Here is a 26,185-nt window from a genome sequence, read left to right on the forward strand (position 1 = left end):
AATACTAAAAACAGTAGAAAAAGACTTTGTATACTCTAAATCTAAAGCTACCATTCCAGATATTTTAGGCAACGTAAAAGAGACTATTTTGTAGACGCGGCTTCTTAAAAAAATCCAGATCTTGATATTCTAAACCTTTTTCTTAAACGATAAAAAAATTGAAGACAGATATTCTGACACTTATACCCACTACCATCTTTACAGACTAGATTTCGTAAAGATCATATCTTTTAATTGACGACATATTGGAGGCTAGTAACCAGAGGAGACTTACTGTGCTTGCCGTGTTGGACTTTTCCAATACATTTGATAGGATCAATATTAGTTGCTTTTGGCTATTTTAAAATTTATTGCGTTTAATAACGAGCTTGTTTTTTGGTGGAGAGCTATCTAGCGCGACGAGTACAGTATGTTAGACTTAGCAGATAATAGCTAGTAATATCTGCAGAAATTAAAATATTAAATGGCATGCCACGAGGCTCTTCTCTTCATACTTTATACCCCCCAACTAGGTAACTATCTTAAATATTCACATGCACACCTTTATGGCGATGATTTACACATTTATCCTGCTTTTATGTCAGATCAAATTAGATAGAAGCAAGTGATAAAATTTATGAAAATCATAAAATACCAGGAATTTGGGGCCTTGTAATGGATGTTGATTTAATTTAAAAATACGTTTACTAATCTACACTTATTTATAATCAGCGAATTAAATTGCATGCATATTAAATACAGATTTTAAAAAGCTGCACTGTATGATACCTTGATTTTGCCTTATTTTACATTTTGTGACGTGTACGAATTATATTTTTTGCAAATTGATGTAAATTGTGTACAACTTATTCAGACTCGCTGTGCTTGACTGAAGGTTCAAAAAAAATAAATAGGGGTTTAACTGCGAAAATGCAAGAAATCAAATGGCGTTCAATGAGAGAGAGACAACTTGTGCATAGTTCAATACACAGAACACAAATATATAGAGAAGTAGTGGTTGCATACAAACTGATAGAAATTCCTCTGACAAATCAGCTAGCGTCCTCTCGCTCGGCAACGGAAACTGTTGTAACTAACTTGACATATTGTCGTGCCTAATTGGACCAATTAAAATGGTAGAAAGGCGTGACAAAATTAAGGCGGGAAATCAAATTTCATTTAATCTGATAATCTTATTATTTACGTAATATCTAAAGCAAACGCCTAATCAAAAAGGTTACTTATAGAGAAAGGGACCTTTTTGGTGTTAGCATCAGATATTGATCAGAATAAAAATAAAATTGTTTAGCTTTATTTTACATATTTTACATATCTAAGTGAGTTAATTTACTGCAGTAATCAATTACAAAATGGAAATAAAACAATATTTTGCTTGCTATTTAATACATTTATTATTTAATTTTTCTGAAAAAAAAACTTAAAATGATAATTTTAGATTTAACTGATTTAAGTAATTTACTATAATTTATTATAACATACTATATAAATTAGAATTAATAATGTTTTAAAGTATTTTGTTGTAACACTGTTAGCACCATCCTAATTTTTAAATAGATTAGAAAAGGTTGGGAAGATTTTTCTGCTATTTTCTTATCATACATCTAAAGACATTACCATTAGGTTAATAATATCCCTATTTTACCAACACAACTATATATTCAATAAAGGATGAATTATCCTTGTTTCTGTTTCCTAAAGAAAAATTAAACAGATTTTAAAAACTAATTAAACATTTTATTACAGTATTATCCCAAGAAACTATTGTTTCTTGGGATAATACTGTAATACATCTCTCCCCAAAACAAAATAAACTCTTTTAAAATGAAAACAACTTATTTTAGTATAAACATATATAACTTACATAGTATATATTTGTTGGTCTCTTATTATACTAACATTTTATGGAAGTATAATATTAATACAAACTTAATTGACACATATCTACATAAAATAAAGAGAAACTCTTAAAAAAACACAAGTTAAAAGAAAAACATTCATTCTGATCCATTCTGAGCACCCAGAATGCTTTCTTAGTCTCTATACCTATGTCTCGTCTAAGAGAACGCAGGAAGTTGTATGATACGAGCATGAAATAAAATAAAAAATAGGCAGTGCAAACCTTATAAATAAATTCTTTTAATGATTCATTTGAAATAAAAAATAAAAAATAAATGTTTAAATAAATATGTATCGTAGTGTAAACTCAACAGTATCAGTAGTATCAGCGTTATTAAAATTTGTTGGAGAGAACTGATAGGAACAAATTCTATAGCTCAAAGTCTTAATAAAATTTATATTGCATATCTCTCTCCATGTTTTTCTCGTAATGGGAACTGAAGGAATTTAAAAAAATCTTTTCTTACTATGTTTATGCGAATCACTTAAAATATAAATACTCTTACATGAAGGTAAAAGTTTACAGGAAAATTTTAATCAACTTTTTAATTGTGGAAAAGAAAATGAGAGGCCAGACATTTTGTAATATGTATTTATAATAATCAAGTTAAAAATGAAATACTTGAAAAGTGAACCTTCTTCAGTGAAAGCAACTGAATTTGATTTTATTAAAGACTGAAGATTGACAATAAAAAACATAATAGTAATTAATAAAATCAGATTTTCTTACCAGAAACCTGGAATTGCTTGCTGCAAATCAATTAAAAAATTGCCTCCAATATTGAAAGGGGATTAAAAAAAAGTTATGAATTTAAAATAACATTCTTAAAGCAAATAGCAAACTCAACCCACGCTTCCAGCATTCATTGAAATGAAAGACAAACTCAAATGGTATGACAATGACAAATGATGTTCTATCAGTCAATGTCAACAACTGTCTGTCAGCTCCCTGTCAATTTTGCCAAGCAAGATGGCCGACATACGATTCCGATTTTCACCATACAAGCTTCATACACGTGAGGCAATAGTACAACCGTTGATTGAGAATATGGGAAGATGCGCAAGCCCCATGCTAAGAATCGTCCCACCTTATTTTTCCGTCTCCTTACGTCTCAGCGACTGGTTTGTGGTGCCACCTCGCAGCGCTCTTTAAAATCAGTCGCGTCCCTTTTATAATAATAACGTTGATTGAATATTTGGGAAGATACGCAATCCTGTGTTAAAAAGTGTACCTGGTCGACTATCGGATTGCCGTTCAGTTTCGTGCACCGTGTGGTGCTGCCGCGAAGCGTCTAAATCTAGGAACAATTTATTTTAGCTGCATGGACTTGGCTTTTGGCTTCTTTGAGTCAGATTTTCAACGACGTTGGAATCACCGGTTACGCGGCCGTCATGGATATTTTTTTTAAGACATGGGATGATGCTGCCAACTATGTTTTTATTATTATTTTTTTAACATACAACAAACACAGTTGTGTCATTTAGGTGGTCAATTGATGAGTGATACTCTTACTACTTACTCTTTCTACTTAATGGTAGAGGCATATTGAAATTTCTTAAAAGTTAAATTTTATAAACAAATAATTAGTTACTAAAATATGTTTTTGAGACAAAAATTAATACAAAAATATATATAAAAAGCAATTTTTCAAAATTACCAACAAAGTTTAATACAAGTTATAATTCCAACAACAAACATTATGTTTTCTCCATTTTGTGTTCAAGAGGATCAAGTTTTTAAATAAAAAGCCTGTTGCACTTAATTAACTAAAAACTAATATTCAAAAATATGTGGAACAAATTTTAAGATATAAGCAGGTTTCACGTAAATATTATAAAGAATTGAAATAATTCATAAGACTTAATAGGTACCTATGGTAATATAACTTCTTGATTAATAATTTTTTCTAAAAAGTAACCCATTTTGTCATGTGATTCAAAATCTGAAAAATGCAGCGTAGTAAGATCTGTAAAGTAAGGGGTTTTGAGTGAGGATGTTAATAGAAATAGAAAATAGGCCACATTTTAAGTTTTAAGCGACACAGGCAAATTCTCAATTACCAGTTGTTACAACTATACTTAAAACTATAAAAAGATACCTAGTTAACAACAAAAAAAAACAAATATTTTGTTTAAAGACCCCGCATCACGGTTATACAGGACGTTAATAGAGGTCGTATAATTAGAGGAAAGTTGAGCAATATAGTCTCCTTTTATAATAAAATCCAAATACTTGCTAAATTTTGCAAAACACTAAAATTTGGCAAAATCATTTTAATTTTTTTCTGGCGTTATTAAAAAATATATAACAAAAGTATTTATTAAATGAATAAACTATTGTGACCACTTTTTTTCGCCTTTGCGATGACACCATTAAATTTAAAATACGACGTTCTGTCTAAGAGCCATCATCAACTTTGTTTTTCTTTTTCGGCGCTATATTGACCATTTGCAGTTTTGAATAGCCCTTTTAATTATCTTTTTAATGAGGTATCTTGTATTTCGAATGAGCATTTAGGGTCACCCCTATAATATATACCTATCTCTCTATCGCTTTAAAGTTTTAAAATAAAGAGCTGTTTAAAATTTTAAAATTCCAATACGGCGCATAAGAAACATCAACCATTATACTGGAAAATGTATACAGGGTGACCCCTTTGGACAGGCTGAGATACAGCCCAAAAATCTTAAATCGAAAGATACATAGTCAAATGTTACATAATCTTAAAGCTCTTAAAGAAAAATGCTTTCCAATGATACTATAGAAAATCACATTTTAGAAAATTCTTCTCTGTTCATCAAGGAAACTACATTTTTTAATATTATTTAATTAAATGAATCAAATACTCAATACATAATATATTCAAATATGTTGGCTTAAATAAATTAGAAAGGTACTTAAATTTCATAAGTTATATCCCTATAAACTGCAAATACTGCAAGAAGTTAAAATTAGTTTAAGTAATGAATTTATATGGGTAATGAAAAGAATAGGTCCCATTATATTCCCTTAAAGAAGGTTGATTTTGTATACATTCCTGGACAAAATTATCGCACCACTGATTATTTTGTCAAGAAAATTTAAATAAAAATAAATATCAGTTAAAACATTTATATATCTTTTTTCATACAAAAAGCAGAACTAAACAAAAACTATGTTTATGTTCTATCATGGAACATGCTGCTCGTGAGGAGTGGGAAAACATTCCGCAGCAAAGTTTTCAAAATTTGATACGAGGAATGCCGCGAAAATCAAATCGGTCATTGAATCACAGTCAACCAGCAAGAGGTGGCAATACACGATATTAACAATTTATATGGGTCTATTGTATTATTTTTGCATCAAAATTGAAGTTAGTGAAAATCGATGTTTTTTCCTTGTATTCAATTAAGTTACTTAAATTTCGTTTTGTTAAATAGACTATAATTTTTTTTGTTAATAAATAATGCATAGTTAACAATGCGTATGATTCATTTTTTTATCTTTATTAAAAAAAAATCTGTAAAAATCAAGTGGTGCGATAATTTTGCCCAGGGGTATTTCTGGGGAACTTAAGTTGTTATCTAGTTTAGTGTATTACTTTCTCGAGAATAAATAACTTTTAACAACTTCCAACACATTGCCTTTCACTCCATAATATTCAAGAACATCAAAGAGGTTTTGGTGAGACACTGTGTCGAAAGCCTTAGCAAGTTCCATGAGAACCACCTTTTCATCACCTTTTCATGATCGTCAAGCCCTTTGGTGATCTCCGAGATAAGCCACTCTATAGTATCGGTGGTCCCTCTTCCTTCTAAAAATCGATATTGTCTCGACGATAAGATTTTAGCTTGCTTGAAAAAATGTATCAGTCTGTCCTTTAATGCTTTTTCAAATAATTTGGCTAGGTTATTAACTAGGTTAATTGATCGATAATTTTGAATTTTATTTCGTGATTTGGCCCTATGAATTGGAGTTATTAAGGAGACTTTAAGGTGTTATGGTAACTTTTTCGTTTTAAAGATTCCGTTTTAACTATATGTTGTAAAACAATAAAAGGGTGAATTATCAATAAAATCCTGCTAATTATTCCGTGCATCCCTCGACTACTATCTGATTTTAATAATAATATATAAGTTCCATGACTGACACTAGTTTTAAAAACATAGACAAGCTGGGACTTTGGTTTGCAAGAAGTTAAAATTAGTTCAAGTAATGAATTTATATAGGTAATGAAAAGCATAGGTCCCATTATATTCCTTTAAGAAACGTCAATTTTAATTAATTCTGGGAAACTTAAGTTGTTATTTACTTTAGTGTATTGCTTTCTTGAGCATAAATAAGTTTCAACGGGCACTTTTATTTCTTGCTCTAGTTCTGTACATACATCCACAAAGTATTTGTTGCAAATGTTTGACATCACCAGAGGATCGTTAAAAAGTTGGTCTTGTTCATCGATTAAAAAACAATGATTTTCAAAAATCCAAAATTACACAACATCCATTCGACAATAACCATAGAATAAATTAGAATGCTTCCTCAATCTTAGCAAAGGAATCAATTTCAAAATTACGTAAACTAAAGGAAAGTGCATTTATAATGTTAAATGAAGATAAATGCTTAGCTACTTGTTCAGTTGATTTTAATAATACATGGATTCGTTTGTTAAAAAAAGAGGTAGAACAGGACATTATCAAAATTAATTAATAATTTACAATATATGATATTCATAGATTTTCTATCATTAAATTACATTAACATCACACCCCTTTAATTTTAAAAGAAGTAACCTTTCAATTTTTTGTAATTTTTCAAAACAGTTTGTCAAGCCGAAAATATATAAAAATGTATTTAATTCTGAAATTATATAAAAACATATTTAAAGTATTGTCGAATTAGGAAGGAGTTGTAAAGGAAGTATTAACGAGAAATTTAAAAGATAAGTATATTTTGTTAACTTAAATTAGGTATAACGAAAGATGTCATTAAAGATTTAAGTTCATATTTCTTTTAAATACGTGAATAGCTCTATTTTCTTAATTGATAGTATTTTCTAAATTGATTTTTGCTATAAGTGACGTAATACCCAATAAAATAAGTAACTCATAACAGATCTAAGTAATAAAATACAGTGAAAACTATTTCTGCGTGATTACTAATTAATTATTAAATTAATTAAAAATTAAAAGTTTATCTCATTCATGCCATCCTATTTAAAATAATTAAAAAAAATGTCTATGATTATAATACAAAAAAGTAATAAATGGGGTATCTAATAAATGGAATTTTTTATTAAAATACGTAGTACCATACCAAGTGTCCCATATAAAATTAGAAAGTTAGTGTCACACAGAAAACAACTAAATGTTAAAATATGCATTTATTAAAGATTACTTACCTTTCTAAAATTTGGGAACAGCCGTCTTATGCAGCATCGTTCGTCTTGTATAAATGTAGTATTAAAATATTTTTTACAAATAAGTCTATTTTTAGTAAAACCTCATCCATAACATATTTCCTAGTTTCCACAATTATTTATCCACTCAGCGAGTATTTCTGGCTTTTTTACAGGAAACTTAAAAAAACTTATAATATTGTTTGTCTTTTTCTTTACGTTATTGTATCCACGATAAACGCAAATTCATTTAAGTGACGACATATTAACAAGTTGTATTTAAAAAATAATAAAGGAAATCCAAATTTAATAATTTGTACGAAAACTCCTAAGCCTGTTCGTCCGGTCTCCAGAAGACAATGAAATGATACACGAGATTTTTTAACGAGACTGGGGAGCGCTTTTTGTAGCGCCATCTATCCGCCGGCCGCTTTTAGTGGCACGATTTTGCTTGTAAGGTTGCGTATCTTCCCATATTTTCAATCAACGGTACAACTTTTATTATAGAATAAAATAATATTTAATAAGTATCCAGGTTATTTTTATCCAAACATTAAAATTAGATACGATGCTCACAATATAGATTTAAAACACAAACGCCAAATATCAGCACCTCTACATAGAACAGCCGATTATAAAAGATTATTTGATTTATAACATTTCAACTATTAATACAATATCATTAACAAAGCTAAAAACTTAACATTATACAAAGAACGTAGGTTAAGGTCTAAGATTAACAATTTTTTATTTAAATGAACGCTGGAAAATGGATCCAAACTATTTTCATTAAAGAAACGCAAAGTCCTTGACAGTAGTGAAAAAAAACCTATAGTTAGTCGGTCGAATAAAATGGTAATCGAAATATAGGGGAGTTGATCCTTCTTTGACAGGTGTTAAAAGGAATAGCTTGCAAGATGGTAGGACAAAGATATAAACCATGCAGAATCTTATAAAAAGTTAAAGCATCAGAATGAGGCCGCTTGACTTTAAGATTAGGAATATTAAACTGCACACTGATAGCATTATAGTCGATGTAATAATGTTGAAAAATATTAACTTCATTCAGAGGTCATTTTAAGTTTTAGCGTTGTGACATACTTGTTATTGATTCTCGTTACGGTTACTCGGTTGAACGGCCTTTTAACTTCAAGGTTGCCGTGCTGTGTAAATCGAGGTGAAAGGAGCATCTTTACCAGACCGAAAATAAGTTTTCTTTGCAAGCAGCGTGTAGTGTACTAACTCTCCAGAATCTTTTCCCCGGTAGGATCTATCTGTTTTTTTCTCTATCGCAGGATTAAACTAAAGCATAAAAAAGAAGAATACCTCCCGATGAGTATACAAGGGGGGTAATACCACCCGACAAACTTAATTTAACGCGAAACTAAGTCGAAGATATACTCGGTATTCCAAGTCAAGCTCAAATAGGTGAAACTGGTTCCTAAGGTTCACAGGAATTTCAAAGCCAAAATTGTCTAGAATTGCAATCGCAAACAACAAATAAAAAAACCAAATGCAAATATCTAAGATAACTATAAATGCTCAGATCTCTCACCTTAATAATTAACATTGAATCTGAAAATGAAAATGAAAGTATAGTTAAACGGTCACATTTAACCCTAGCTAGAGAAATATGTAATCTCAACTTAGCAGGTACAAACGAACTGATGATTAAAGGTAGAAATAGATTACGGATACACTTTAATAACTATAAACAGGCCAATGATCTTCTAGAAAACAAGAAATTAATGGCGGCGAAAGGTCTTGTCACTTCTATTTCTTACAAACTCACGAGTTGCAAATGGGATGGTCAGAAACATAGAGACTATTCTAGATACAGAATAAATTAATACAGGGTAAACACAATACCCAAAAGAATCTTTCATAAAGCAGACTAGGTATATTATGATACAATTCTAAATGAAAACAACATCTTAGAACAAGAACAACCCATATAAAAGAATACAACAAAGATAGCCTCGTGAACGCTGCAGAAAGAGCAATACCATGAACACGAGGTATCAATAAACCCAAAACAAGAAACCCGTGGTAGGACTCAGAATGCACAGAGAAGATAAAGGAAAGAAAATAAGCTATAAAAACATATCAACCTAACATAAGCACTAAAAATCTATTAAACTTGAAAAAAACAATTGCTAAAACACGAAGATTCTTAAGGAAAAAAAAGAAAAATAAATTGATTGGCTTCTGTGAATCCTTGAACAGAAACTCTAACAAACGATGTTGGAAAAAAGGTTAAAAGATCCTCAGGAAAATATAACAACGAAAGAACCGCGAATCCTACGAATAAAATAAGGGAAGAAATAAACTACAAGATGGCAAGCATTGGGTATCAGGTCCCTTTCAAATAAACGGAAATTAAAAAGCAGATCAGCTAGCCAATATCGGAACTATACTTAATAAGTCAACACGTTATAAACATATTAAAAGACAACATATCACAAGAACATGAACAAAATTGGAACACGAAAAAAACTGGAAAAGAATATAAAAAAGTACAAGAAAGTTTGTCAAAAAGTAAATGGCACTCGAAAATCAAATCGACAAATCTTAAAAACATTAATACCATAACAAGAATTAGGACGTGTCCCTTACAGGCCAACACCTACACATAATTGGCATAAGGGATTCCCCATTCTGGGAGTGGGGCCAAATCGAAGACTTGAACCACTTACTTTTGGAATGTAAACAAATTAAATGAATTGGAGATATATGAGGAATTTGGAAAACTAGAACTAAAGTTTCCACTAAGCATATATATGGTTATAAGCAGTATAAATACTGAAATAACTAAACTTATAACTGATTTCCTGAGAATTAATAAAGTTAAACTTTGACGCTGCAAAATAGAAAATAGAAAGTTGTAAAAGTAAAAAAAAAGTAGTAAAGTAAATTGAAAGTAGTAAAAGATTGAAAAAGGAGCCCATTGAGAGGCTCGGTGTACAGACCGCGACCAACAGGACTACACAGTCCGCATGAAGAAAGGGAATGGAGGTGCTCATTGACTCGGAAAAGGAGGGTAAGAACCAATATACACTTTATTTGACTTCTTTTAACTTCTGCTACTCCCTAGAATACGTGTTGACTGGATATTCTCCTACAAACTTAGAATATTAAAAGGCTAGAATTAGCATTGTCGTAAAACCAGTGGCAGTTTGTTTGCTTGCAACATCTCTAATGCAATGATGCCCAATGTTTATGTAGAAATGGCAAAAAAACACACTTTATATTATCATAAAAATTTGTCACTTATTTTGACAGGCGCAAAACAATACTATTCCTCTTTAATAAAATATGAAGAATTTTTTTTCATTTTTCATAAAATATGATAAGATACAGTATAAAGAAGTCAACATTCAAATTTAAATGAGTGTAGATCACATATTAGGACAGACAACATCGCAACGCCGCTCGATCGCATTGTTGATTCCACCGACACAAGTAATCTTTACCAGTGACATCGTCAAAAAATATATACATGATAAATATTTATTGTTAATAGATTATGCTTTAAATTATAAATAATATTGGCGTTTGTGAATTCTTTATGCCTTTTTTAACGTACTTCATTAGAGTAAAGGTACTTATCTAATAAAAAGCATTTTTATGGAAATTAAAAATTTTATAATTATTATAGATTTCTTAATAAGTTTTTATTATTCTACGCTTATGACGAGGGTTGTCCCTTGTTATGATGTTCTGACAGTATCGGTATTTACTTGTGAAAAAATCGGCTTAAATCGCCTTTTTCCCATGTGCGGCACAAGTTTTTACTACCGTAACAGTTCACAAAAACATTGAAATGATTCAGCCCTTTTCCTTTTTGAACTAAAAACTAAAGAAAAAACACAGATCCACTTCCCAAATGCTGAATGTAAACACAAAGCCATTTGTCAAGATGACATTTCGGAAGATGACATCAACTTCAGCCTGCGGTGTTGCCATTTCAATTTTGTTTAGAAGCGGTTTTAGGAATAAGACTGTTAATTTTTTTTGCTTTGAAGATGTTTTTTATAATTTTTTTTTGTTTTTGCGTTTAGAATAACAATATCTATTTCCACTTTTTATTTTTAATCCGAAATCTAACATCAATAATGAATGAATTATTATGTGTTGATATACAGGGTGTTTCAAAATTCACTACATATATTTTAAGGGCGTATTCCTGAGGTCAAAATAAGACTTTTTTTCCTATAAACATGGGTCCTAAAATGCACCCCCTTCAAGCTACAGCCATCGCAAGAAGTGTAAAAAAAAATCGATTTTTTAAAAATGTGTCTACAGTTTTGCATCAAATTTAACGAAATTTGGAATACCCCCGTTATTTTAGGCGGTCTATTTACTCTTTATCTTAGAAATGGCGTAAAACTAATTTTAAGGCGTAAACTGAGGGGGTGCACACTTTTGACGGCCAAAATTTTATGTGTACATGAATTTTTTTTTTAAATTAAGCTACACCAAAAAATAGACCATACAAAAATTTAAATTTTTGGTCTCTCGCATTTTTTCATACGACTATTAGTTTTTGAGAAAATCGCCGGTGAATAAAAGGATAGCAATATCGTAAATTAAAAATCAAAGAAAAAATTTAGGAAGTAGGCTGTGTTTCGCAATTGTTGACATTTTTATTTTTGAGGTTTTAGTAGTAGGCTGTGAGTATTTGTTTTAGATATTTTTTAACTTGCTTGACATTTGGTGTAAAATAAATTTACTGTCATTGTTGACTTTGTTTAATTCCAGTAGTTTACTTCCCGTTTTAGATTTAAAGTGTAGTTTTTATTCCCATGTTTTATTTCTAAACACTAACATTGCTAAAATGGAAAATCGAACATCTTGCAGACATCCATTTTGTTTATGGTCTTGCTGATGGTAACGCGTATAAAGCTCAAAGATTGTATCAGTTAAGGTTTCCTATTCGCCGACTCCCGAATGTACGAACATTTTCAGAGTCACATCGGCATCTTAGGGAATACGGTAGTTTTCGGACCCCCAGGAACAATGCAGGCAGACCGCAACAAGCACGAAACCCAGTGACAGAGGAGCAAATTTTGAATGCCATCGACGACGATCCTGGCCTAAGCACCCGACAAATAGCTCGGAATTTGGATGTTTTTCATGCAACTGCCTGGCGGGTTTTGCACGAAAGTAGCTTGTATCCATACTATATTCAAAGAATTCAAGCTTTGCTACCTCAAGATTTCCCAAGGCGCTTACAGTTTGCAAGGTGGTTACTTCAGAGATGCGCGAGAGATAATAATTTTTTATCAAGTATTCTATTCACAGACGAAGCTCATTTTTCGCGGGAAGGGGTGCTGAATTTTCACAATGTGCATGTTTGGGCAGCAGAGAATCCGCACGAAATTAGGCAATCTCACCACCAGGAGCACTTTAGCCTTAATATATGGGCAGGTTTAGTGGGAGATGAGTTAATTGGTCATTTCTTTTTTCCTAGAATTTTAGTTGGCGACACTTATTTAGACTTTCTACAGCACCATTTTTACCGTTTACTAGACAATGTACCTTTAAATGTACCAGCGAACATGTGGTTTATGCATGACGGTACCCCCCCTCATTTCCGTATAACAGTGCGTGACTATTTGAACTTTGTGTTTCCTGAGAGATGGATTGATAGAGCAGGCCCAATACCATGGCCTCCACGCTCCCCGGGTGTGATTGATGATGTGAAATGTGAAAAATCTTCTGGTTTTTTTTTCTGGGGATATGTAAAAAGCCTCGTCTATAATCCTGGTCAAGTGCCTTCGCTCGAGGTCCTAAGGCAAAGAATTATTGATGCCTTTGAAGCAATAAGAAATACTCCCGGAATTTTAGAGCGAGTAAGACAATCTATGAGAAGACGAATGGAGGCTTGTATTGCAGCGGGGGGTGCGCATTTCGAGCACTTTTTATTAAAAAAAATACTTGTTTCTCAGAAGTTTATTGTTTATTTAAAAAATAATTAATTTTTAAGTTAATAAATGTTAAATAATTTTTTAACCAATTTTTGTATTTTTATAAACCGCCATTCTTTAATGTAAATAATTGTTCATCAATTTATTGAAAAAACCTCAATAACAAAGTTTCAACAATAGCAAAACCAGTCTACCTATTTATTGTTAAATGTCGTGCCGCTTAAAAAATGTCCTAAAATAAATAGTCACAGCCTACTACTTAATATTATCTGTTTAAATTTTAATTATTACGTTATTGGTAGCCTTTTATTAATCGGTGATTTTCTCAAAAACTCTCATATTCGTATTATCAAAAAAATGAAGAGACATAAAATTTAGATTTTTGTATGGCCCATATTCTGGTGTAGCTCAATTTTTAAAAAAATGTATGTACACATAAAATTTTGGCCGTCAAAAGTGTGCACCCCCTCAGTTTACCCCTTAAAATTAGTTTTACGCCTTTTCTAAGATACAGAGTAAATAGACCGCCTAAAATAACGGGGGTATTCCAAATTCCGTTAGATTTGATGCAAAACTGTAGACACAGTTTTAAAAAAATCGATTTTTTTTTACACCTCTTGCGATGGCTGTAGCTTGAAGGGGGTGCATTTTAGGACCCATGTTTATAGGAAAAAAAGTCTTATTTTGACCTCAGGAATACGCCCTTAAAATATATGTAGTGAATTTTGAAACACCCTGTATAGCTGAAAATTTTCTCTTTTGAAAATGTGTATAAACTTGACAACTGAACAACAACAATAACAACATGAATATGTTTGTAAACAAAACATCCCTCTTGCCCCTGTGCACATGTTAAACTCAAACAAAGTTGTTGTTTACTAATTCTTTCAATGTTCTAAGTCTACAAATCTTAATATTTAATATATTTAAGTTAAATTTTATAAACAAATAATTAATTACTTACGAAATGCTGTGTTTCAATATTTTTCAGACAAAAATTATTTTTTGCAAAATTACTAACAAAGTTTAATATAAGTTACAACATGATGTTTTACGATTTTGTGTTTAAGAGGGTCAAGTTTTTAAATAAAAAGCCTGTTACACTTAATATACTAAAAACTAATATTCAAAAAATATGTGGGACAAATTTTATGAGATAAGTAGGTTTAACGTATATATAAAGAACAATTGAAATAATTCGTCTTATGAATTAATTATTAATATCTATGGCAATATAACTTCTTAGTCACTAACTTTTTGTAAAAAGTAACCCCTTTTTTTCATATGATCCAGTATCTGAAAAACTGTGCAGCGTAATGAGATCTGAAAAGTACACCTTTTTTGGATTAAAAATATTGAAAAATAAATACCTTTAACTGAAATTAAAATAAAGTTAAAAACCAAAAAGTTAAAGGGGTTTAAGTGTGGATGTTAATAGCGGACGGAAAGGACGTTAATATGTGATCACCTTTTCTCGCCTATACGATGACACCTTTAAATTTAAAATACGACGTTCTGTCTTTAGAGAATCATTATCATCTTTTTTTTCCATTATCATCGTTTTTCTTTTTTGGCACTATATTGACCATTTGCACTTTTGAATAGCCCTTTTAATAACCTTTTCAATAAAGTATCTTGTATTTCGAATGAGGATTTAGGGCCACCCCTATAATATTATATAGATAGGTAATCTCTCTTTCGCTCACGGAGCTATTACCAAAATTAGGCGTTGGAAATGTCACTGTGGAAAAGGTAATTAAAAGGACTGGTTAAAATTTTAACATTCCAATACTGCGCTCATAAGAAAAGCCAACCATTGTAGTAGAAAGTATATACAGGGTGACCCTTTTGGACGAGTTGAGATACACCCGTAAAATCTTAACTAGAAAGATACATGGTCAAATGATACTTCATTTTGAAGCTCCTAAAAAATGTTATCCAATACTATAGAAATATATGATATTTTGTATTATTATTTAATTAAATGTTCAAAAGGAATCAAATATTCAATATAGATTGTATATAATATATTCAAAATACTGGCATGAATCAATCAGAAAGGTACTTAAATTTCTTAAGTTATCCTATAAAACTGCAAATACTGCAAGAAGTTAAATTAGTTCAAGTAATTAATTTATATAGATAATGAAAGGAATAGGTCCCATTATATTCCCTTAAGGAACGCCGATTTTAATTATTTCCGAAGAACTTAAGTTGTTATTTACTTTAGTGTATTGCTGTGTTGAGGATAAATAACTTTTAACGACTTTCAACACAATGCCTCTCACTCCATAATGTTCAAGAATATCAAGGACATTTTGGTGAGACACTGTGTCGAAATCCTTAGCAAGTTCCATGAGAACGACTATCACCTTTTCATGATCATCAAGGCCTTTGGCGATCTCTGAGGTAAGCCACTCTATAGCATCGGTGGTCCCTCTTCCTTCAAAACATTCATATTGTCTTGACGATAAGATTTTAGCTTCCTTGAAAAAATATATCAGTCTATCCTTTAATGATTTTTCAAATATTTTTGCTAGATTATTAACTAGGCTAATTGGTCGATAATGTTAAATATTATTTCGTGATTCGGCCTTATGAATTTGAGTTATTAAGGAGACTTTAAAGTGTTCTGGTTTCTCGTTTTAAAAGTTCTGTTATATGAGTGTTGTAAGGGTAAAACATTAAAAGGGTGAATTATCATTAATATCATGCTGGTTATTCCGTCCATCGCTGGACTACTATCTGATTTTAATGATAAATATATATGATATAAGTTCCTTGACTGAAACTGGTTTTAAAAATATCGGCAAGTTTGACTTTGATTGGGTCTAATCTGTGTGGTTGCAAGGGCACTTTTATTTCTTTTTCTAGTTCTGTACTGACATCCACAAAGTATTTGTTGCAATTGCTTGCCATCACCAGAGGATCGTTAAAAGGTTGGTTTTGTTCATTTTTAATAACCAATTGGTTTCTTTTTTTGCCCTTGCCTCGACCGGTTATATTATTTATGACTTTATATACTTTTTTCATATCATTCTTGTTACTAAACTTAAAATAAACCTCATAAACTATGACTGGAGGTTACAGAAATTCACCACTCTGAAGACGCTATAATTATAATTTTGTTTTTGTAAAATGTATGATTTTTTATATTTATTAGTTTATTTAAATTATTTCTATATATTCTATTTGTAAGTGTTGTATGTAATTCATGATCGTAATTTTTTTGTAGGTTCTTCGGCTTATTCATTCCTTTACCCTCTTTATAGTGTTTTTAAACACTTCTATTCCGTTAGATGTCTTCATAACTTTTTGAAGTTTGTTAAGAAAAATAATTATAGCGTCTTCAGAGTGGTGAATTTCTGTAACCTCCAGTCATAGTTTATGAGGTTTATTTTTAATAATTCCAAGTCAATAATTTTTCTTTTGGTATATTTCTCTTGTTTATTTGTTAATAGAGAATACAAGTATGTAATATGTAAGAATTGATTTGTTTTGTTGTTGTGCTGGGGTTTAAGCAGGAGTCTGAGTCATATCTAGTTGTTAGTTTAATATAAAAAACCATAATCTGACATAAGAAGAGATATTCATTTACTGTATTGCTATTTACGTCCTTCAAGCCAATATTTATATCCCCAGTTAAGATTTCTATATTATTTTGCAATTTGTCATCAAAAAATGCCTTATACCTGCTTATCTGCTTCTCATTATTTTTGACTTATCTAATTGGCAACAAGTTTTAACACATTATCATTTTTTTATTTAAAAGAAATTATATTTATTAAAAAAAAAAACAGAAAGTGGCGCTCATAGAAAAACGATTTTTGTAAGGCCTCAGTTTAGTTCTTGAAGATAAAATGAATAATCTTTGGTGAGGTTTATAATTAGATTTTCTTTAAGATTTGCCAATAAGGTTTTGAGTTTTCCATTTTAGATTATTATAAATCAGAATTTTAATAAATAACTGTAAATATTTGGATGGACATATTTTCCAATTATATTTTATAAATTGTATTATAAATATTATAAATTAATTATGAATTTATTAAATGATATTTATTTATTGTTTGAACATAAATGTAAAAAATGGTTTAATGATCTTGTTAGAGAAAATACATAATTTGTTTTAGTAATTTTTATGAATTTGAAATATTTCTGATTTATCCTTTTAAAAAAAATATTCCCAATTGTTTTCATATTTCGTTTTCTTTATTAAGATTTTTGCCAAATATCCAGAAACATTACATTAGAACACGTTTCCAAACTCACGATTTTATTTGAATTATTCGATATTTTTAGATTAGAAGAAGTGAAACTACTTATACAAGCAATGCAATTTCGGAATAACATTAAGTTACATTTTTATTGGCTTTAATATCTGAAATTGAAACTTAACTGTCATTTAATTGTGAAAAGTTTTGGACATCTCATTCTTATTATAGAAAATACATTCTCTAAATCTTGATTAAGGTGCCTAGTAAAAGATATTCACAATGAAAGAGTTTGTCAAATAATCAAGTAATTAAACAATGAAATAATAAATAAGAATTAAGGATTTAAATAAATCCTTAAATATACTGAATATTTTTTTAAGTATTTTTAAAAACTTTAGTTAAGCTAAAATAATTGAGACCAAATTTACAAAAAATAATAACTTAAATCTGAATTACTTTAAACAAACCATGATCAATAAATCTTTAACAACATTAATTGACTGAAATCAGTATAATACATATTTTATAAAACTACCTCTGAGGTATTGATTTAATACTCAATTAGATAGTTTTAAATTTGCTTTTGTAAACCAATATTTTTTATATTTTTTTAAATCAAATTAGATCAGAAATACTAACCTATACGAATAACTACCTATAAAATAATACCTATTTGATATTACGATTCTCGAAACTCCTTTTTTAAACTAATTAAACTAACGGCACTGCTCTGTAAAGGCTAAAGTATCTAAAAGAAAAATTGAAACAAAATAGTACTTGTATTAATAGGTTAAATTGAATTCAATATTTATAACAACATATGTGGTGAAAATTCTATAATAGACGAACCTCTCTATTTAGTGAAAAAAAAGAAAACTTTTCAAGATACCACATTTCCGTACAACCTTTCTTCTTAGTAGTTTTGTGTAGTATGTTCTTAGGTAAACATCCTTTTAAAAAAAATTATTTTCGCATATCCATTATTTTTTAGCAGTGTGTTCCCTATCAAAAAAATATCCATATTTCCACGGGTTTGCATCCACTTAAACGATATTTGAGTTAGAACCTGAGATTTAAAGAAACTTACATTCACTTAATAACTATTTTACTTTTTAAAATGAAAAAATGAAATGTGATATATCGATGGAATTGTTATAAGAGCATCTTTTGACATATTCAGTTGTTTTTCGTCACTTCCAGTTTAAAGTGACTTTAACTTTCTTATTTTAAATGGGAGACTAGGTATATTATTAGGCAGTAATACACGGCAACCGGGAACATTCGAACAAAATGTAAGGATCCCGGTTGCCGTGATTTTTTGATTTACTTTATCAGTTCACGGCAGCCGGTTACGCTCGAACAAAATTAAAGTTCCCGGCAGCCGTGATTTTGCGGTCTTCAATATAAGGTCCCGGCAGTCTGTATCTATGTACCAGTCAAAATAACTTTTTTTGTTCTCGGTAGTCGGTATATGTATCAGCAATACGTTATAGTACGTTATACCGTCAGCCGTGATTATATTTCTGATAAATGAATGAAGGAAAAAGTGGTTTTAGTGCCTGTAATACGCATTAACGTGTGCAATAAATGTTGATTAGTTGGTTTAGTTTAGTTATTTAGTTTTTTGCACTAATTATTTCGACTATATTTATATACACATTTGTGTTAAAACATCAATGTCTATTGATGCCCCGCTTATTGATGCTGTAAAATTAAAAAAAAAAAATGATTAAAGATCTTAAATAAATTCAGAAAAATGTTTTGAGGCATTGCGTTATGCAAAATTCACTAAGACAGGGTGCGTACAAACATAATGTATTTATTGATAAACATTTATTTGAGGAATTAAATTCACAACCACAACTTGCCTAAAACTACATGCTACTTACATAGGTACTAAGTTTATTAGCAGAATTTACATACATAAAATTTTCGTTTTGGGACTTTTTTAAGTGAAACACATTTTAAATGATATCGGTTCACACAAACATCACATCTTACACTTATTTCAAAAATATCTTGAAAACATGCAGAACATATCCAGTTATTCTGTTCTTTCTTCTTTGTAACAATGTCTTGCAACTTATTACATGCTTCAACTGTAAGATATTTTCGAATATAAAACAAATTAACAACATTTTCTTCAATTATTTTTCGGTTAATTAAATCAATGTGTTTTATCATTGTCGTACACTATGAAATCAGGCGATGATATATTAGCAATTTTTGTTTTATCTTTCAAAATCCATGATAGTAATATTTTTTCTTTTTCTCGGTAATTAAGCTTTTTAAATATTATTTTACTCATAATCTTTCTTTTTTTAGGTAAACCGATAACCGTGTTTTCTAAGCCTTTTGGCCTTCCGCGTTTTTTAATTGGGAGAGGCATCTTCATTTCTGATAATTTGACCACCTCTTTTGGTAGTGCGGCCAAATCACTTAATTCTTTTGTTCCAACCTGACCCACCGTAGAAATTTGTGATTCATCTTCGTCCAAAGGTCCAGTTTTTAATGAATTTAACGGTGGATTGTTGTCAAACATGTCATAAGTTAGTTTTATTTCTTGCTTTAAAAAATTTAAATCGAAAGTCTCCAAAGATTGGGAATTTTCTGCAATTTCAATTATGCCTGTAATCGCTGTTGTATCAGAAGAATCATTATTGAGTAGAATCTCATTATTATTTTTACTAAATGTTATTTCTTCGTTATTTTCATTTAATAGATTGATATCTGAAATTTCGTCTTGTATCTTGAGTATTTTTTCTGAACTATCAGTAAATAAATCCCTTTGTTGTTTTGTTGCACTTGAATCTTTTTCCAGTTGTATCGTTGCACTAGTTTCTTCGTTGCAGTCACAGATAATTTTCACAAAAATTTCTTTATTACTCTTCCAAGAATCCAATATTTCTTTTAGTTGTCTATAGCGCAATTCAAAAACTTCTTGATTTTGTTCGGCACAAACATCAGAAATTTCTTTAGCAACTGTCAAAGTTTTGCGAAATGTCTCCTGCGCAGACATTACTCTTTTATCTACTAAAACCTCAATATTTGTAAACTCGGGACTATTAATAACATCAGAATCGTTGAATAATCTATGGACTGATATATGTTTTATGCCACCTCTCTAGACACAAAGATTCGTCATATAAAAATTCACCTGCAATAATTCGAGTAGCAAACATATGCTGGCAAGGCAAATTCATTAAGCTTCTAAATAAACATTCACAGCCATTAATAAGACACAGTTTCCGATTTTTCCAACTGACTTTCTAAAATTCCATATGCAAATTGGTTAATAATTTTGCATATTGTAAATAAGCCTCATTTTTGGGATTGTATATTACTGGAATTTTGTGTAATAATTTGGCTGCTTTATGGTCTCGCTCGTTTCTTTGAATAGTTAGTTCTATGAATATATTCGTAATAAATTCTTTCAACGTAGAATATTTTTTTATTAAGGTTTCAATTTTATTATTTAAGGATTCCACTCTGTTGTTTGTAGAATTCAAAAAGTTACCACTCTGATAAGTAAATCCTATTACCCACTGGTCTTTAATAGGGTGCCAGTTACTATCATAATAATCCATTACAAAAACAGGTAAGTCAGTTTTCATCTGTTCCTAAACGGAATTATAGTTCTCAATGCTTTTAGAATAACTGATTTTTTGTATTAATTCTCTTGCTAATACTTCTTCGGAGGGAGTAATTCCTAATTTTTTGGAAATAATCTCTCTTTTAAATGTTTTGTGGGTATGAAAAAAGCATAGAAGCAACCTGGATAATGGAAAATGCTTTTTAATAACTTCCCTTTCATTTTCATCTTTATCAGTCATAACAATTCTTGTTTTGTCGGAGGCAGGATTCTGTTTCTTAAAAGTCTTTACCAGCCAATCAACAGACTCTCTATCTTCGGAAGTTATTATACCTACTCCAATTATTTCAGTACTACCACAAGAATCCTCTACTGCAAATATGTACACTGGTGCTCTTATATTTAAAAGTTTGTACGTCCCATCTAAAAAGAGTATTTCCGAAAAATATTCGAAACTTTTCCTCATAAAGCTATCTTGAAAAAATATGCCCCGAACATTTTTGTCGCTATCTGTCAATAAATCCACTTCGCATCCATATCTGTGTTAAAGAAGTTCTATACACTCTGCTAAATTTCCATCTTTACTCTCCACATCTTTACTGAGCCTCATTAGATTTGAGACGTCTCGCCAAAGGACAACTTGTCCTGAAGACTTCAGTAGAGTAGACAGTAACAATTTTTTATTAGCTCTTAGGGACAAAAGCTTTTTTGCCTCAGTTTTTAAATCATTCGTTAACTTTCTCCTTTGAGGTAAATGTCGAAAACTTTGTCTGAAAGCACAAAAAAAGTCAATGAGGGGTGAGGCGTATATAGAAAACGAGATAGAAAACAGAATCGTTTTAACAAAATTATTGACCTATTTAGGTTAAGACTTTGCTATCGCATTTTTTGAATTTACGGATAATTCTCAACATATTTTAATAAAGGTACCATAGGTATACAATTAATTATTTTTAATCGCGTGCGTTTAAGTTTTATCGATTTTATTGATCCGAACGTTTTTCACTAAGGTTTTAAGATGTTTTTGTGTTAATTTTCTTACAGAATTCTGCAGAATGGAACTAAATAAATACTTAATTCCTAATGTAAACTAAATCGTGCTGCTGTTTTTTACTTTGTCATATTAATTAGGTTATTAGATGAACAACAAACATTCATCCATCACGTTGTCACTGGCGAACCATGACAGATTTTCTTCAGAAATAATTTTTGATAGTAAACGAATGAATGTTTTTACCCGCTGGTCGCCATGCAGAACAGCAGAACTACTCGGTGAAACAACTGTACATACTATACAGATTTTTCCCAAACAGACAAAAAACAACAACGAGGAGGGCTATCTAAATAAAATCGTTAAAACAAAGTGTCCATATCATCTATCACATTTACTCACTCTGTGTTCAGGGGATGATTATGCTCATCGATTAGACTCTTTACTTCAAATGATTGTCCATCGTCAGTTAATTTTAAATATATTTGTGCTTTACAATTTTGTCTAAAAGAGCTAAAACACAAATAAAATACGTGTCGTAATTAGGAGTCCCTCAAAAATTATTGTATGCTTTTACCTCGTCTTTCTATTACTTTTTTTCCTTAGTTCTTAAATATCATCCTCCATGCATACAACAATATTTGATATAATAATACTTTAGGGTAGGATTGGCTTTGTTTATTAGATGCGAGACTCTTTTCTTGGCAGAAAAAAAGACTGATTATCTCTTATCCAGTATTCTGTAAATGTCTCGGTCTTGTATTTTTCCAACTGCACTTTGAATTCCCCAAAAGATTTAAATTTGTCTCCAACTTTCATTTTAAACTCAATTGAAAATCACGGTAGGTACTTTGAGCAAATATTAAAAACAGAATTAAACACCGATAACTTACTGAGCACATATACCTTTTTGCAAACTTAAAAAAGTCATACATAACCTAAACTTGTTGAATTCGAACTGCCGATGCCGATAACGATTTGCTGATGCTACGAGTGCCGGGTATGGCATTTTCAAACCTAATATTCCCGGCAGCCGTGATGTATTGATATAAAAATAAAAATCACGGTAGCCGGGAACTTAAATTTTGTTAGAACGTTACCGGCTGCCGTGAACAGATAAAGCAAATCGAAAAAGCCCGGCTGCCGGGATCCTTACATTTGGTTCGAATGTTCCCGGCTGCCGTGACCCGATCCACTGCCATATTATTACGCATTTCGATAGAACATATTCTGAGAATAATGTTATTGCTTTTGCTACTTTTGTTTTATACTCATAGAAAAAATCATTTTTTTTATTGTAAAATAGGATGCCATGAATGCGTTAAAAGTTTTAATTTTTAATCAAGTAATCACGAAAAAATAGTTTTCATTACATTTTATGACTTCTTGAATAGGAGGCTGCGTTTTGACGCGTTCTTCAATTATTTTTCAAATGACATAATACATTACATCTTGTCAAACGCAATTATTTGTTTTTTAAATAAATTTGCCTGAATTTTCTGAAAGAATTTTAGTCTTTACTAATATTTGAAATGTTTAACAATGAAGAAAAAGTTGATTTTATATTCAACATACATTACATTATATTTCAACCGTACATTATATTCCTGCACATACCTATTTTCCTTAGATAAGAAGGTGGTCATTTCGAACAATACATATAAAAAGTTTTATATTAGATAATTCATAAACCTAATATTTTTCCTGTTTGTTTATAGTTTGTGCGTACCTACTTAATGTCAGGTAAATGTTAAATAAAATATGTAGTATATTTTAAAAAAATATTGCCTTGAAAAATGTATTCTTTTATTCCTAAATAGTAATATGGCGTTTTACAAAATATGATGTCAGTGGAAAAAGAATAAGTAGGCGTGTCATTAGAAAGCCTCCTGTTATTGATTAAATCAAAGCCATTCGTTAATTTTGTTGACTTATGTATTAATCGATTTGAAAAATGTATATATAAAATTGTTGTGAAAAATCTGCATTTCAAAAGTGACGTTTCCAATAACGTGTTATCGAAAAAAAAAAGTAAAGGCGAAAAATACTGGCTTGGAAATCTTAAATAGATTAACTGATTAAAAAATAAAACTTTTCATGGCAGCCTATTTTAAAATTCAAAAAATTAATTTTTTCTATGAGTATAAAGCAAAAAAGTAGCAAATACAGTATCATTATGCTTATAATATTATTTTCTATCAAAATACTTAATAATATACCAATTATCCCATTTAAAATAAAAAAGTTAGTGTCACTTCCTGTTAAACGGATGTGATAGAAAACAATAGAATATATCAAAAGATGCTCTTATCTTTTGATATATTTATATATAGCTATCTCATCGATATATCAAATTTCATTTGTTTATCTTAAAAAGTAAAAAAGTTATTAAGTGTTACACAAACTTAATAATATATTAATTATTTATGCTTTTATAGTAAAATATATGAATAATTAAACATGTAACGTTTACTACTTTTTTTTTAGAATATTGGCCAAAAATAAGGAATTCAAAGCTTCGCATTTTATCAAAAAAACGAATCCTGCAATCAAGCACTCCAAAACGAAAACCCTCAGATATCGAGAATAGTTATGTAAAGTTCCAAGATATATTTGTTAGTGATCATGACGCCAATGAGTGCAGCTTGGAAAAATATCTTGATATGGATGAATTAAAAATAGTGGCTAATCAAAATAATATTTCTGAAGCACAAAATGTTTTCGATGACAATAGTTCATCAATAAGTCAGAGGAGTCTTCAAGATAAAGTTAAAACCAAAAAGAGTTACCAGTATGTTTTGAATAGGCTCAGAGCAAGTCTGAAATATTTAAGAAATAATACTCCGAAAAACAACCCATTGAAAATGGGTGAGAGCAAAATAAAATATAGACGGATGAAGAATGCTTTTGGCTAGAAACAAACTGTATAATTGAAGTAATATTAATTTAATTAAAACATCTTGTATTTTACTCAAATAAATTATTTTTGCAGAAATATTGTTATGTAGAATTAATACATTTTATGATATTGTGTTTGTCATTCAACAGCTTTCAATTCAGCCTCTATGTTGTCTGGAATCCAATACTTCCTTCTCTTCTCATCTTGTTCAGCACAGGCTGCAGTCAATACAAGAATTTCTTCTTTCCGAGTTTTTAGTGGTGAGTTCCAATCGCCAAAAACTGGTGGATACCAACTGCAACACCTATGGTCACAGGATAGACCTGAATATTAACAATTTGACTTACACTTGTTCTAAAACTTAGTCTTTACAGAAAAAAATGGTCGAAAGCGTGTTACAAAAAAGAATGCCAAAAAAGGGTTATGGTTTTATAAGGCTCATAATAAATAATCGTTTGGTCAAGAAAGAGTGGTCAAGTTTTACAAGACAGTTGGGAAAACTGGCATCGACTCGTTTATGCAATAAACCGTCGTGCCACATTTTGTCAAAAGTTTTACTTATGTCCAGGAAAAGAGCTCGGTGTGCAATCCACGGTTTGCTCCGGAAAGAATGTCCACAATCCAGGTTGTTTGGTAGGAGGTGGAGTGTTTGGTTCTGAAACCAAAGTGACCATCAGGGATTATTTCGTGCCTGTCGCAAAACGTGGTGAGCTGGTTAAGAATAGCTCTTTCAGAGATTTTTTTTATTGCTGAGAGAAGACTTATTGGCCTGTAGCTCGACGGGTTTGTTGCTAATTCTCCCTTTTTGGGGAGAAGGATGACATTAGCGTTTTTAAGATTTCCATTGGGTGGGGAAATATGAAAATTAAAATATACCATTGATGATACTGGTAAGATTATTAACCTGTATGTCGACTAGATTTTAGTGCTGGATTGTTGATGCCATCCGCGCTGGGTGTTTTTTTGTTTTTAGTGGCTTAAATTATTCCACTGATTTCGAATTGGGTTACTGGTGTACCGGAGCTACGATAGGGGCTTGAAGGACTGTTTGGACAGTATTTGTGATGCTGAGAGCCATCGCAGGGTTTTTTGGAGGGTTGGGGGAAAATTGCCCTTTAAGTGAATTTGCGAAGACCTTAACCTTTTGTTGCGGGTCCGAAATTTTGGTGTTATTGTGGTTAATAAAAGGAAGGGGGTTTTCGCCCCCCCCCCCCCCCTTTAACCAAGTTTTTAGCGAGGCGGAAAAGCTCCGAAGGATACTCAATTTTTTTTCTCGATATCGTGG

The 26,185-nt window shown here is 30.7% G+C and overlaps 1 protein-coding gene across 3 annotated transcripts in view; it reads left to right on the forward strand.

The window, feature by feature from the left end:
- LOC126739326 (uncharacterized) overlaps positions 1–24,996 on the forward strand; it is a 102,972-nt gene extending 77,976 nt beyond the window's left edge. For all 3 annotated transcript variants that reach the window (XM_050444959.1, XM_050444961.1, XM_050444960.1), the window contains one exon: positions 24,489–24,996. In XM_050444959.1, the coding sequence (XP_050300916.1) occupies positions 24,489–24,916 (428 nt within the window). In that variant the 3' untranslated portion in view covers positions 24,917–24,996. The remainder of the gene's footprint in view (positions 1–24,488) is intronic.
- The last annotated feature ends 1,189 nt before the right edge of the window (positions 24,997–26,185 follow it).

The sequence above is a fragment of the Anthonomus grandis genome, chromosome 8 (genome assembly GCF_022605725.1).
Source record: "Anthonomus grandis grandis chromosome 8, icAntGran1.3, whole genome shotgun sequence".
Taxonomy (NCBI): domain Eukaryota; kingdom Metazoa; phylum Arthropoda; class Insecta; order Coleoptera; family Curculionidae; genus Anthonomus; species Anthonomus grandis.